Source organism: Coffea arabica, chromosome 2e (assembly GCF_036785885.1).
Source record: "Coffea arabica cultivar ET-39 chromosome 2e, Coffea Arabica ET-39 HiFi, whole genome shotgun sequence".
Taxonomy (NCBI): Eukaryota; Viridiplantae; Streptophyta; class Magnoliopsida; order Gentianales; family Rubiaceae; genus Coffea; species Coffea arabica.
In genome coordinates, this window is record NC_092313.1 from 12,939,616 (window position 1) to 12,952,960 (window position 13,345).

Consider the following 13,345-nt stretch of genomic DNA (forward strand, 5'->3'; position numbering starts at 1 on the left):
TCACTCACGTTAAACTTCAGGATGCAAAAGTAAACAATCAAAACACTAAACTATATTCATAGAACAGACATGCATGGTTGATAGGTTGCAATTTTATCATTTATTTTATTATTAATTTTCCCTATTACCTGACCCGATGTGGATTAATTGTTAGATTCTACTCACTTTTCATATTTTGCATTTATTCCAGGGAGTAGAACAAAAATATCACAATCAAAGCCAATTTGACAGTCATCGGGAAAGAATTCAAATGAAAGGTCTTCAGGGGTATTTTTGGAACAAGGAGACACAAGTCCTTTTTGGTAATTTACAGAAGATAGAATAAAAGGAGGAAAGAAACGAAGGGCTGAGTCTTCTTCTTCCTCTGCGGAAGGAGTGCCGCCGCGCAGAGCTTCTCAAAAGAGGCCTTAGATAGGAATTAGATTAAGCATTAAAAGAAGAAAAGGATAGATAGCAGACGATGGAGACTTTCTTGGGGTGTTCTTCTTCCTTTTTGACTTTTCCTCTTTTCGTCTTATTGTGCCTTTGTTTCCAGCGGATGTGGAGGCAAAGGAAAGCAATTGGGTATTCTTTGTAGCCTTTGACTTTTCCTTTCATCTTCAGTTGTTTTTCTTTTCTTTTCGGTAGGAGTAGACAAGGGATGAACTAAATTCCTTTGTCTAGTCAAGGAACAACGGAGGCTTTGGCTCGCCTGAAATTGTGAGATCGATTTAATTTTATCTTTTCTTATTATTGGTATTTGCATATTTCCTGATTCCAGTGTTTATGGTTATTTAATTAATTGATTGTCTTGGATCCGGATAATTAGTTAATTTGATGATCTATTATCAATTGGGACGTTAAATCCGTAATTGTTTAATTGTCTCAAAATAGTGATAACTGGCATGATTGGGTTTGTGTTAGGGGGATATGCGGGCTAATCTGAAATAACCCTGGTAGTGTGTTATTTGGTTAGAATAGGGCTCCTCTAATACGTAAGGTAATTGGGGAATTAAATTCTACGGGCGTACCTAGGATTATTCCTCAATTAGAATAGTGATTAACGGGCGTACCTTGATCACCGACACAGTAAGGAGGGGTTGACTGCCATCGCTTGTTTGGTAGTTATAACCTATTTATTGATAAATAATTGGAATTGCCTTTGCTTCAATGATCAATTAGGTGCGTCATTGCTGAAGTTATTTCTTGGCTAGATTCTTAATTATCCCTCATTTGATTTTAATAAATTGTTATTTAATTTCTAGTTGGCTATTTTATTTTTATTATTTTACTTTTAGTTGAATTGCTTAAATTGTCACCCCTGATATAAAAACACCCCCTTGTCACTGTGAACTTGAAAAGAAATAATTACTCCCAGTCCCTGTGGATTCGACCCTGATCACCGCTATCTACAAAAATCACTTTTAGTTTGAGCAGGTTTTATTATTGCACAGGTTTCGACACCCTGTCAATTTTTGTGTCACAGACGTTAACTGCTCAAGGGAAGTACAATCATTTTACAAAATGTTGCTATAGCTATATAAATGGCACATAGCATTGCTTAAATCCCAAGTCCTTGCCAAAAAAAAGTGGCTTACTAGTCTCATTTGAATTGCTATTTTTTGAAATTTTTGTAAAAAAACAAAAATTATTATAGTTGTTACCATAATTACTATAGTCCAAATTCATTGTATTATAGTCTAGATTCATTGTACATTTTACCACAAGTCTAGATTCATATGTACAATAGTTGAGCTAGGTACATTATGTGCAGTGTTTAGATTCATAAATAGTTACCTGTAAATAGGTCTCTCTTGTACAGTTACAAATCAGATTTTTCTTCCAAAATCTCTTGTTTCTTTCAATAGTGATTTGATGTATGTGACATATAAAAAAGTAATTGAGAATTGTGTTAGGGTCTATCTGATTGGACTGAAAATATTTTCCGAAAGATATTTTCTGGAATTTCCAATGCTTGGTTGCATAAGTGCATGGGAAAATCTTTTCTGTCAGAAAACATTTTACACGAACGGTGTAAAACAACTTCCTTTCTCGCCCTAATGAAGTTATTTTACTCACGTTCCGCCACTTAATTTAAATAAAGGATAATGACGTGTTCACTACCCTTCAAAGGCCATAGTTAAGAACTCAAATCTGTCACACAATCTTTACCCATATAATTCCTTGGTGACCCTAGCTGCATCGGTATTTTCCCATAGCAATCTCTCTCTAAACACCCAAATTCTTGCTTTGTCAATCAAGGGCGACTTTTACATCTTACAAGCAAATTCTGAATATTGATGAACTAATCTGATGAATCTTAATTTCTGTAATACCATTTGCCAGCAATTGGTATTTTTGAAAAACTTCTTGTTGTTTCATAAGACTTCCCCATTAATGATAATTTTCTTTTGCCGTGGGGATGCGGTAGGGATGGTGCTGGGACTGGCAAGGAGGAAGTGGTGGTGATGGTGGTACTGGGAGGAGTTTATTGCAGCTATGGTGACAAGGGGAAAAAGAAAATGGATGGTAGGCATGACGAAGCAAAACGTATGTTAGGATGCAAGATGCTGCTGTGGGTTGGATATTCGAGATCTAATGGACTTAAATTTCTAGGAGGCCAAACTAGTCAACCAAACACGGGAAAACGATAGGAAAGCATTTATTTTCTTCAAAAAATTTTCTTTGGAAAACATTTTCCAGGGAAAATATCTGACACCCAATCAAACAGACCCTTAATGTAAAAAATTTTCCTTTGTAAAGCAAAACAAGACTTGGAGTTTTGAGGCATGCTTGCACCGAAAGTAGACTGGACAATGGTTCAATCCATCCGACAGAACGATGCGAGCTGAGTTTTAAGACACTAATTGGAATTATTGTGCTTCCAACAACCCAACAAGCAGCCCCGTCCACTTGAAACTTAAGAGAAAAAGTGAAGTATTAAAAAGGTAGAAGAACCAATGCATGGTTTTCTTTTGACTGCTTAAGGGCGGCATAGTCCTCTTACCTAATATTGGATAAGCAATATGCCCTCACGCATGACCCAACACGCAATATATATACACACCTACATTGCACTGCTCAAATGATCCCGAATTCCTTCCCAAAAAAAAAAGGGTGGAAAGCTAAATCCAAAGGTTTCTGTATTTACTACTATTTTCTGTTCTCACAATGATCAATCATCCATTTCTGTGTTTTGTTCCTATCTTATTAATCATTGCTCAATCAGCCGAAGGGTGCTATACATCCATTTTTGCCTTTGGTGATTCCCTCACGGATAATGGAAACTTGCTTGCCCTCTCAGCCCCAAGAATTATACACCAGGGCCGCCTTCCCAACGGAGAAACTTACTTCCACCATCCAACTGGCCGATGCTGCGATGGCCGTCTCATCGTTGATTTCTTAGGTTAATCATGCACTGTTATATATTTAAGTTCTATATATATATATATATATATATATATATATATATTTTGGTTAGTCGAATGACTACTGGCCATGGTACATTTTCACACGCTGTTTTGGAATGTTGCAGCTCAGCAATTTGGACTTCCAATTCCACCACCTTATACTGAAGTTTCGAAAGAGAGGACAATGGATGTTCGTGCTGGGGTGAATTTTGCAGTGGCAGGAGCAAGAGCTCTGGACACTGATTTTTATGATAAGATTGGAATAATTGATCCTGTCACTAATGATACCCTGCGAGTTCAGCTGGATTGGTTCAAACACATGTTGCCATCTATATGTGGCCCCGAAAAAGGTAAGTTCGTTTTCCTACAAGCTCCCTCCACAACAACAAAAAGCAAATAGGATTTCTCCACCTCTATTTTTGTTTTTTTTTTCTCTTTTAAATTTTTTTTTTTTGTTGGATTACGTAAACTTTTTCAGTAAAATGCGCTCACAAAATTCTTTTGATAGGGGTAGGTTGAGCTGGGATAGTCATCTTCCTTGGTTCTAAGAGTTTCCGTCTTTGACAAATGAGAAAAGCCTTTTTTCTACTTGACAGTTGACATACGCAATACCGTGCAGTAGCTTTCGATACCCATTTGATGCTCAGTTTTGCGTGTTCATGCACATGATTATGGCTTATTGAATTATCTGAAAATAAAGCACAATTTTATTTTTTTTATTTTTTTGGGGTTTTGCTTGTTGAGGTTGTTGAGTAAATGGACTCATGTAGCTTAATCATATGGTCTGAGGAGATGAATGAACTAGCCCTGAAGAATGTGTAGCCCTCCCACTACACGTATTTATTGTAGTCGAAATTTCCAGTAGTAATGTGTATGTTATTTTTGCTCCACATTGGAACGAAAATATCAGTAACCTTGTGGGAAATGCAAGTGACTTAAAATCAGAAAAATAAAAGAAGAATGAAATAAAGAGGTGCAGGTGGTAACAAATTTTTTTTTTTTTTAATTAAGAATTTTAGCGGATGTCCTGAATTGAGAATTTCACTACGTAAACTTTGCGTGTTCCCAATCAGCATGCGGACTTGACAAGACGTTAATACAGATAAGGGTGCAGACGTTTGCATTGATTATCACGACATTATCCTCTGCATGAATGAATCTTGGTTGGTGAGACCACGGATGCACATCAAATGGATCACTACATACCAAAAATGAATTTATTTGGCATCTAAAGAGGACTACGGCTCTGTTTGGATTGTAAATTATTTGAGATATTTTTACTGTAATATTTTTTGTGATGTGATGTATGTGAGATAAAAAAGTAATTGAAAAGATAAAAAGTTGTGTTGGAAATTGTAATGATGATGTAAGCAAATAAATTTTAACAAATAAACCTCAATCCAAATTAATGACAGTATAGCGTTTTGTTTTAGATGCGATTATCATTAATTCCTTGACTCCTTTTGATCATTTTTAGTGCATTATCATTAATTTGTATGTGATCCTGATCACTAATATTGTTAACAAAATTAACAAAATAAAAGACAATGCAAATTAATGATAATACATCATTTTGTTCTAGTTGCGACCTCTTGACTTCTTTTGACCACATTCAGTACATTATTATTGATTTAGATCTCTATTCTGTTAATTTTGTTAATGTTATTATTGATTGAATTTAAATGGACAAACTTGAGAATTTAGGATAAGAAGTGTCTAAAATTGAGCATTTAAGGTGCAAATTATCTAAATTGAAGTTTATGACACAAAGTAAAAAGTGGTGTAAATTTAGAGGTGCAAAGTGGAATTAGTCCTTATGATAGTAAAAAAAAGAAAAAAAAAGAAAGAAAAGGCACCGAATTGATTTTATCTGAGCTGTCAAGTGACATTGGCACCTTTTTTTTTTTTGTCTTTTTTGCGTCTTCCGACTTAGAGGATTAGAGTGTCAGTACCGAATTTGTAGTGCCAGTAACTAGTCAAACTTCCAGAAATCTTTGCAAATGGCCCATTAATTATTTAATCGACGATACGTTGGTCTCCCTTCTTGGTTTGGTAATTTTTTTTTTTCTTTTTGAAAACGACAGCATTGTAGTACAATCCTATTATTTTACAACTAAGCAGAACCTAATCACGTATTAGTCACTGGAGTAATGCCGCATTTGTGCATTCTCTTTTAATTAAGTGGCATTTCTTGAAGTCAACAAATACGAGCAACTTTAGAGGAAGGTTCAGAAGACTATTTATCATCATTCCAAGTTCACACCCAACAATTTACGTGTGGGGCCGGACTGGCACCTGGAACAAGTATATGTGCATGTGTGTGTGTGAAAATAATTATTTTAATTAGAATTGTTTCTCACTCTGCTTAATTGAAGATAATTAATGAATTATGAGTTATTTGGATTTTACACATATTGAATATTATTATATATTTAAAAATTATTTTTAATTTTAAAATAACTAATCTTATCTTAATGATATTTAAAATAACTAATCTTATCTTAATGCTTTCTATGAAATTATTATATAAAATTATAGTAAAACTTTTTTCAAATCACTGTTATTAAAATCTTACATATTTCATAAATTACTTCATTTCATCACCATATCATTGATTAGTATTCAACTTGTTCATCATCTTTTCCCTTAATTTTGAATTAACTTAGTACAAAAAAGAGAATTAACTGTTATACCGACAGATTTATCAGTATTGTTGGAAACTAAATATTTATTGATAAAAAAACTGAATTGTTGGATCTTTTCTACTTAATTAAATGTGAATATATAGTTCTAGATTTATGGTCATTATAAAAATTTAAATTATCTAAAAGAATATTCATAAAAAAAGAATATCTACCAAGTTTTTGATATGGAATACATTATTTGATATATACTATCATTTTATAGTGAAAGTATGTGAACAAATTTTTAAAAATTAGTAAATAATTGAACATTTAGAATACATTAATTTTTTAAAGTGAATATGAATGAACATATAGGATTGTTGTTAATTTTCATATTTATATAAATTCACAATAAACAAGAAAAGAAACCGTGCTAAGGTGCGGAGAAAATTCTAGTTTCTACAGTAAAGCACTCGAATTCGTCGAATTCCTAGCTAAAAGAATTTGGCCTCCTGATTGACAGACACGGTTTTAGAAAATTCAACCATGGATGGGTTTGCTTTTGATTATCTGAATAACGAACATGCCTCTTTCATGTCTGTCAAGATTTATTTGACGAAATGAAGCCAAATCATACCAATTGATGCTTCATTGACTTAATTTTCCCTTACTTGTCTGAGGGCAAATGACTCTAGTGGTTCTTTTAAGTTTGCACCATTTTTACACCTCCTGAATTTCAGAAAATATTCTCTTTTTGTTGTATTTCCCCCTTAAATTAAAAAAAAAAATCTTTCTCTATAAAGATTAGCCTTTGAAGTTTTATATATTCCCCCCTTATTCAATATTTAACCCCCCCCCCTAAAAAAAAGATTTTCTATTGATTACCTTTAACAAAATTTTTGGACCTATTTCAAATTAAATATTAATGACATTGTAATGGGAAAAAGGGATTTGACTTTTTAAATCAAAGTACACAATATATTTTTTTATATAAATTTAAGAGTATGATTTATGCTGAAATTAACCGCTGCACTACCTCATCACAGGGTTCTAGCTCTATCACTGCCTATAAAAGTATCCAATGTGTGGCTCAGCTTAAAAATTTGATTGTTTTCTTCTATAAGAAATCGAATCTCGGGCCAACTGACACTTACCATACTTGGATTTGGTTTGGATAAAACATTTAGAATCGAATATACATATGTTGGGGGAAGTAACAGATACTTTAACAAGTTGTTGGATCAAATAGATAATTGATTAAATATGAAGGACTTCTGGAGTCATTTTCCCTTTGCTGAAATATACATTTCAAAACTTAGTGGTCATCATTTTCTTACATCGATGCGTTTCTATGTACTTTTAAATTGTCTTTGGAATCAAATTATGTTCGAATGCCCTAATAAAAAATGTTTATGTTCATACTGAAAAAAATAGAAGAATTAATGCTCAATCCGCTGTAAATTCATGTTCAATCATTTGCAGATTGTGGAGGGCAGCTGAAGAGTTCACTAGTCCTTTTAGGACCATTTGGAGGAAATGATTATCGCTATGCTTTATTTCAGGGAGCAAGTCTGGCGGAGAGAAAGCTGCTTGCACATCTAATTACTGATGCCGCGGTCTCAGCTGTCAATGTAAGACTATGACAAATCAAAGGGAGAAAAAGTAGAAGTAATTATTAGGAGAGTTGAAGCTGAAAAAAAAAAAACAGAGTGGAAAGAATCTGTGCAAAAATCATTGAGATAAATAGTAGAAAGTTTGGCGAATCATATATATATGGTCTAAAGCAGTTCACATTTGTTCTCACTAGCACAGTTTTGACTAGGTTACCCCATTTGTACAGGAATTGGTTGAACTTGGAGTTGGAGCAGTGATGGTTCCAGGACTTGTACCAGATGGGTGCTTAGCGGTGAGTCTCACATATTTTGGGAGTCCGAATACGGGGAATTATGATCTTTCAACTGGATGCATAAATTGGTTAAATGAGTTTGCTGAGTATCACAACGAGCTACTTCAAACAAAGTTGAATATGGCTAGAAAACGCCATCCAACTGCTGCCATCATTTATGCTGATTACTACAATGCTATCCTTCAGCTCTACCGCAACCCAGAAGAATATGGTAAGTCTCAATCATTGTATATATTTTTTTTTATTTTTTTTCTTGATTAATACGATATGGTTAGAATATTCGGGTAGATAAAAGAACCTCCACCGCTCTTGGGTTCCACAAAACAGATTAAAGTAATGGTTTTGCCTTGGATTCCACGAAACAGATTAAAAGTTATGGCCTTGGATTCCATATATATGTTTCTTCAGGGTTTAGGAGAACCACTGCCGCTTGTTGCGGAGATGGGGGCCCCTATAATTACAACAAAGAGGTGCAGTGTGGTGATCCACCGACAACTGTTTGCCCCGATCCTTCCGTATATATCAACTGGGATGGCCCTCATTTCACAGAGGCTGCCAACAGATGGATTACTTCAGCTTTGTTGAGAGGGCCAGGGCGATACACTCTTCCTCACCTCGATACTTCCTGCATTTCTGAGGCTGCCAGTGCTAGACACTTCACGGATGCCTAGCTGGATGCTCTCTGTTTGATGCAGTGGTGCTGATAATAGCTTTACAATAACTCAAGGGCCAGAATTTTTAGAAAAATTGCTTAGGCATTTATTGATGGAGAAGATTTATATATAAATATGAAAGGTAGGTACAGATTTAAAGGGAAGCTGCATAATTGCGTCCCTTGATGATTTGTACGATTTGTTCGAAATGCTTGTACGTGTGAAATGATCATGCTGGGAATTTTAGATAAGTGATTGGACACTGATTGAGTCTGAACATTATTATTTGTCACATTGAAATTTGTCTTTGTCGTAATTGTTTGTAATGAACAAGGGCCCTTTGTTATTGTACACGTACACGTGGGGTATGATCCCCTTCCTTTCCTAGTTGATATGTCGAATTGCTCTTCGGTATTTAGGGTGAAATTGAAATGACGACTTGAAGGCTAATAAGAGATGGCCTCCCACTTCATAGCAAAACACTTTCATTTGAGCACTTGAAAGCAAAAGATTCTGTTTTGTATAATTTATATATTTTAGATCTCTTCCATTTGAGCACTTGAAAGCAAAAGATTGCTTCCATAGTCCTTTTCCATTTTGTGTATTCAATTGGAGACGAGGAGCTATAGACCCATTTCATTTTAATTTTCTACTTTGATCATACAAGGAAGGATTTATCTATAGGATTTCTGTTGCCTGCACTCATAACGAAGTTTACATTGAAAAGAAAGATAAAGGTCGAGTCTATTATAAGGTGTCTACAATTAACGCTCACCTTGTGAATTGTATACAAGTTTTTGAAAATGAAAACCATATTTTTTCGACAAAACTGAAATGAAACTCACGTTTTATCATGCATCCTTGCTCCTTAGCCTCAAAATGAAATGGACGAACTCCGCTTTGCACCTCGATATCACATTTTCATTTTGAACGGCACAAAGAATACAATAAATCAATGACAATGTACCGAAAGTAGTCAAAAGGTGCTAAGATATTATAAATTCATAATAAAAATAAAATAATACATTATCATTAATTTGCACAATTTTTTATTTCATGAATTTTGCTAACGATAGTAGTAAATGAATTTTGCTAACGATATTAGTAATTGAAACTTTACAAATCAATCATAGTGTACTAAAAGTGGTCAAAAAATTAAGAGATTGCGATCAAAACAGAACAGTGCATTTTCGTTAATTTTCACCGATATTATCTCATTAATTTTGAGAACGTAGTCATTAATTGGATTTAAGTTGGATAAACTTGAAAATTTAGGATGCTAAATATCCAAAATTAAAGTTTAAGATATAAAGTGAAAAGTGATGAAAGTTGAGCGGTGTAAGATACAATTTAGCCCAAATGAAATTAAGGCCAATTATCTATTTAGAATCCATATGTATCTCAGGGACTCAAAACTCCTACTTTCGGAATCCGACAAATTGCACTTTTTCTTGAAGCTGATAAACGTGGACGTTTGTTAGACACTAACCACAATGTCCGCCACAAGGGTTTCTTTCACCCTAGATCGTACATCTGAATCTGTTACCTCCCGGAGCTTCTAGATAGTTGTACGCCCGTGAAGAATGGATAAGGAACGAGTACTAGAGATGGTTGTATCCAACAACCGGCAAAAATGCAGCACCTAGGATAATAAAAGAACGAGTACTAGAGTTAGCTGTTTCCAACCACCCAGCGACAGTGCTTGCGAAAGCTGTGAACATTTGTTTTTGCCAACGTTGACCCGCCACTTTCGTAGAGTCCTCCAGCGAAAGTAGTTGTCCGTATCATATAGTGTTATTAAACCCAGTCCGAAGTTCAATTTGGAGAGATGATCGGATCACTAAATCATCGGTTCAATTGTGGGTTAAATGGTTCAATTATAGGTTGAATAACAATTATATTATATAATATAAAAATACATTATAACTTATAAAAATAATAAAAATTTTAAATTTACGGTTCAATCGACGTTTTTTTTGGATTCACCGATATAACTATGAAGTCAGTGACGAATCAACGACTTTGTTGATAAATCGATTTAATTAGCAATCCAATTCCAACCAATGGTCGATTAATCAGATTGATCGATTCGATTGTCGGACTAGACCGAATTTTATAATTATAGTTCATAAAGCAAGGCCTATACAAGAAACTATCTAGTTCACATCGTTGTTGGAAACAAGGGGCTCATTGAGTCGAGTCTGGGCTTGAACGTGCTGAGATTGATTCAATTTTATCAAAGTTAAACTGGAGGTCGAAGTCAATAAACTTCATTTTAAAACTCAAAACTCGAGCAAAAGTGAAAGGTTGTCAAGCCCTGAACGATTAAGTTTCTCCCATCGTCTACCTGCACAGCCACCTCATGTCCTAGAGGCTTGAGGTTCACAAGAGGAAGACAAACAAAGGGGAAGATACAAATAAGTGACATCTAATAATTGACAGCTATATAATTGCAAGACAAATAAGTGACAGCTAAAGAAAATTGCAAGACAAATAAAGTGAACAACTAACTTTATTTGGAATAATTAGTCAACAATACTACATGCAGTAATCCCACTAAGTACTAAGCGGTGTCTGTTGTCTAATACTGCAAAAGGGAAATAAGCAACGATCCTTAAAAGAGGCCCGAAAGTGGTATCTAAGAGATTGAAAATCCTGGACTTCGAGGCGTAATATGGGAACGATCTTCCAAAGCCCAAATGAAGTAGCCTCATATTGTTCATTCATCCCTTCTACTGGAACATAACTCGAAAACATGTGCAATGTGTTCTTTCCTCACCAGGAATAAATAAGGGTAACTTATAACGTAACCTGTGGTTTCATTTTTTACGACATGATCTCCAAATCTTTTAAAACATTACATGACTTTCTTGTAATTTCATATAAAGAGGAAATTTGATAAAAAAAAAAAAAAATGGCTTCCATATTATCATTGGTTGAAATGCTATTTTTCTTAAATGCTAAAGATAACGTGGTGTTGATTACTTCGCATAAAACGATAGAAAAAATTACTCGAATATATGCGAATAATAGAAAAAGTTTAAATGGATATTATAATTTCAATACACATCTTTTTGGAGCTTATTTGAGTCAATCTGCATAACTGGAGTTACTTCTCATTTTCTATGAGAGTTATTTCAATACATTAAAACGTTAAGAGAGTATTATAGTAATCTGCAAAATCATATGACAGAATATAGCAGTTTACCCAAGAAATGATCCATGATGATGTCATCACCATTGTTAAAGATAGTTTTAACCATCATGAACTCCTGATCCAAGAATTGCAGCCCAATGTGGCAAGATACACCTTGATCAAAAGGTGGCTTGGCCATGGATTTCCCCAGGAATATGCTTGCCATTTCATGGACTTCTGTCGATTTGAAACAGGCCTTACGGATATGTTCGTATGCTTGAGTGGCTTTTCGCAGCAGGCTTTCTTCAGCTTTTCTTAGATTATGTGATCCATCCCAACAACCAATTGTAAGTGCCATTTTGAAACGTTTGACTTCATTGTCCAGCCCAAAGTGGCAAATCCAGTCAAATTTACTCTTGCATAGCCATCTTTCAGCCACTTATATCTTCATTCTTAGGAAAAATCATTCAAGCCGCATCTCACATTTCAATCAATGAAAATTTTTGTGCTTCATCTTTAAAATATTAATTTTACACTCCTCATAAATTAAATCAAATCGATAAAATTTAGTTCCAATTTAGGTTTTCGATCATTTTTTTTGTACATAAAAAATGATTGCATGTGAGCGACGTGACAATTTTAAGTTAAAAAGTGATCAGAAACTTTGGTTGGGACCAAAATTTTGTTAATTTGAATTTGTAAGGAATGCCAAGTTAGCATTTTAAAAATGAATGATAAAAAAAAATTATTTAGCAAAATGTGATGGACGTTTTAAATGATTTCCCTCAATCTCATGTACGAGCACAAACAAAATTTGAAGACACAAAAATGAATGCCAAGATCCACGGATATTATGATCAACGGGAAAAGAATGGAAGACTTTAATCTGAACTCTTCTTTCGTCGGAGAAATTTTATTTCAACTTTGCCTGTTTGTAGAAATGCTTATTATGTAGTCCTTCGAACCTGGCTGAAAATTTCAGAAACTATAAAATGGTTAGTTTAAATTGATGAACGTTGAGCAATCTAGGATTGCTGGTTGCATATGGTAGAGATTTTACCGGTTTATTATTTTGGTTTGATTGGTTTTGATCTTTTCTTGTATTGGATGAGGGGTACCGTCCACTAGGATATTGCTTCATTTCTGAAACCAATCCTTAAAACAAGAAAAAATCCTTTATAGACCAATTATTAAGGATGTGATCCATGTAGCTTCATAAGCACAATCGAACGTGGACTTTGATTACTGCCCAAATTAAACTTCTTCCAGCCGTCAACTGCCACTCTCCATTTGATGCATTTGAGGAAGTTTGTTTAGCCCAGTCATTGTCTGATTGCTCCAAGCTTGGCCACATTGCCTGCTGAACTTTTCTTGCGGACAGGTGGTAGAGTGCTATCTTCAAAAGCAATCTAATTTAAATAAGTGACGTATAAGATACCATCTAATCCCCATCAAATTTCCCCACTTCCTAGCTTACTACTAATATATAATTCTATCTTGAAAGGGAATGGATCAGTGGCGAAGTCAGGACCCAGAATTAGAGAGATCAAACTCCATTAGCACAAGAATTGTTGTAATATATAATAGAGTTTGAAACTAATGAATACGTCTATCTTAAAAATTCATTTATTTCTATG

General features: G+C 34.5%; 1 protein-coding gene across 1 annotated transcript; it reads left to right on the top strand.

Annotated features, from left to right (window-relative positions):
- The first annotated feature begins 3,006 nt into the window (after positions 1–3,006).
- Positions 3,007–8,959, top strand: LOC113731040 (GDSL esterase/lipase At1g28610-like). Its single transcript, XM_027256077.2, has 5 exons — positions 3,007–3,385; positions 3,515–3,739; positions 7,496–7,644; positions 7,854–8,130; positions 8,328–8,959. Exons 1-5 carry the CDS (start codon positions 3,151–3,153, stop codon positions 8,588–8,590), a joined length of 1,149 nt encoding a protein of 382 aa, XP_027111878.1. The 5' UTR covers positions 3,007–3,150; the 3' UTR covers positions 8,591–8,959.
- The last annotated feature ends 4,386 nt before the right edge of the window (positions 8,960–13,345 follow it).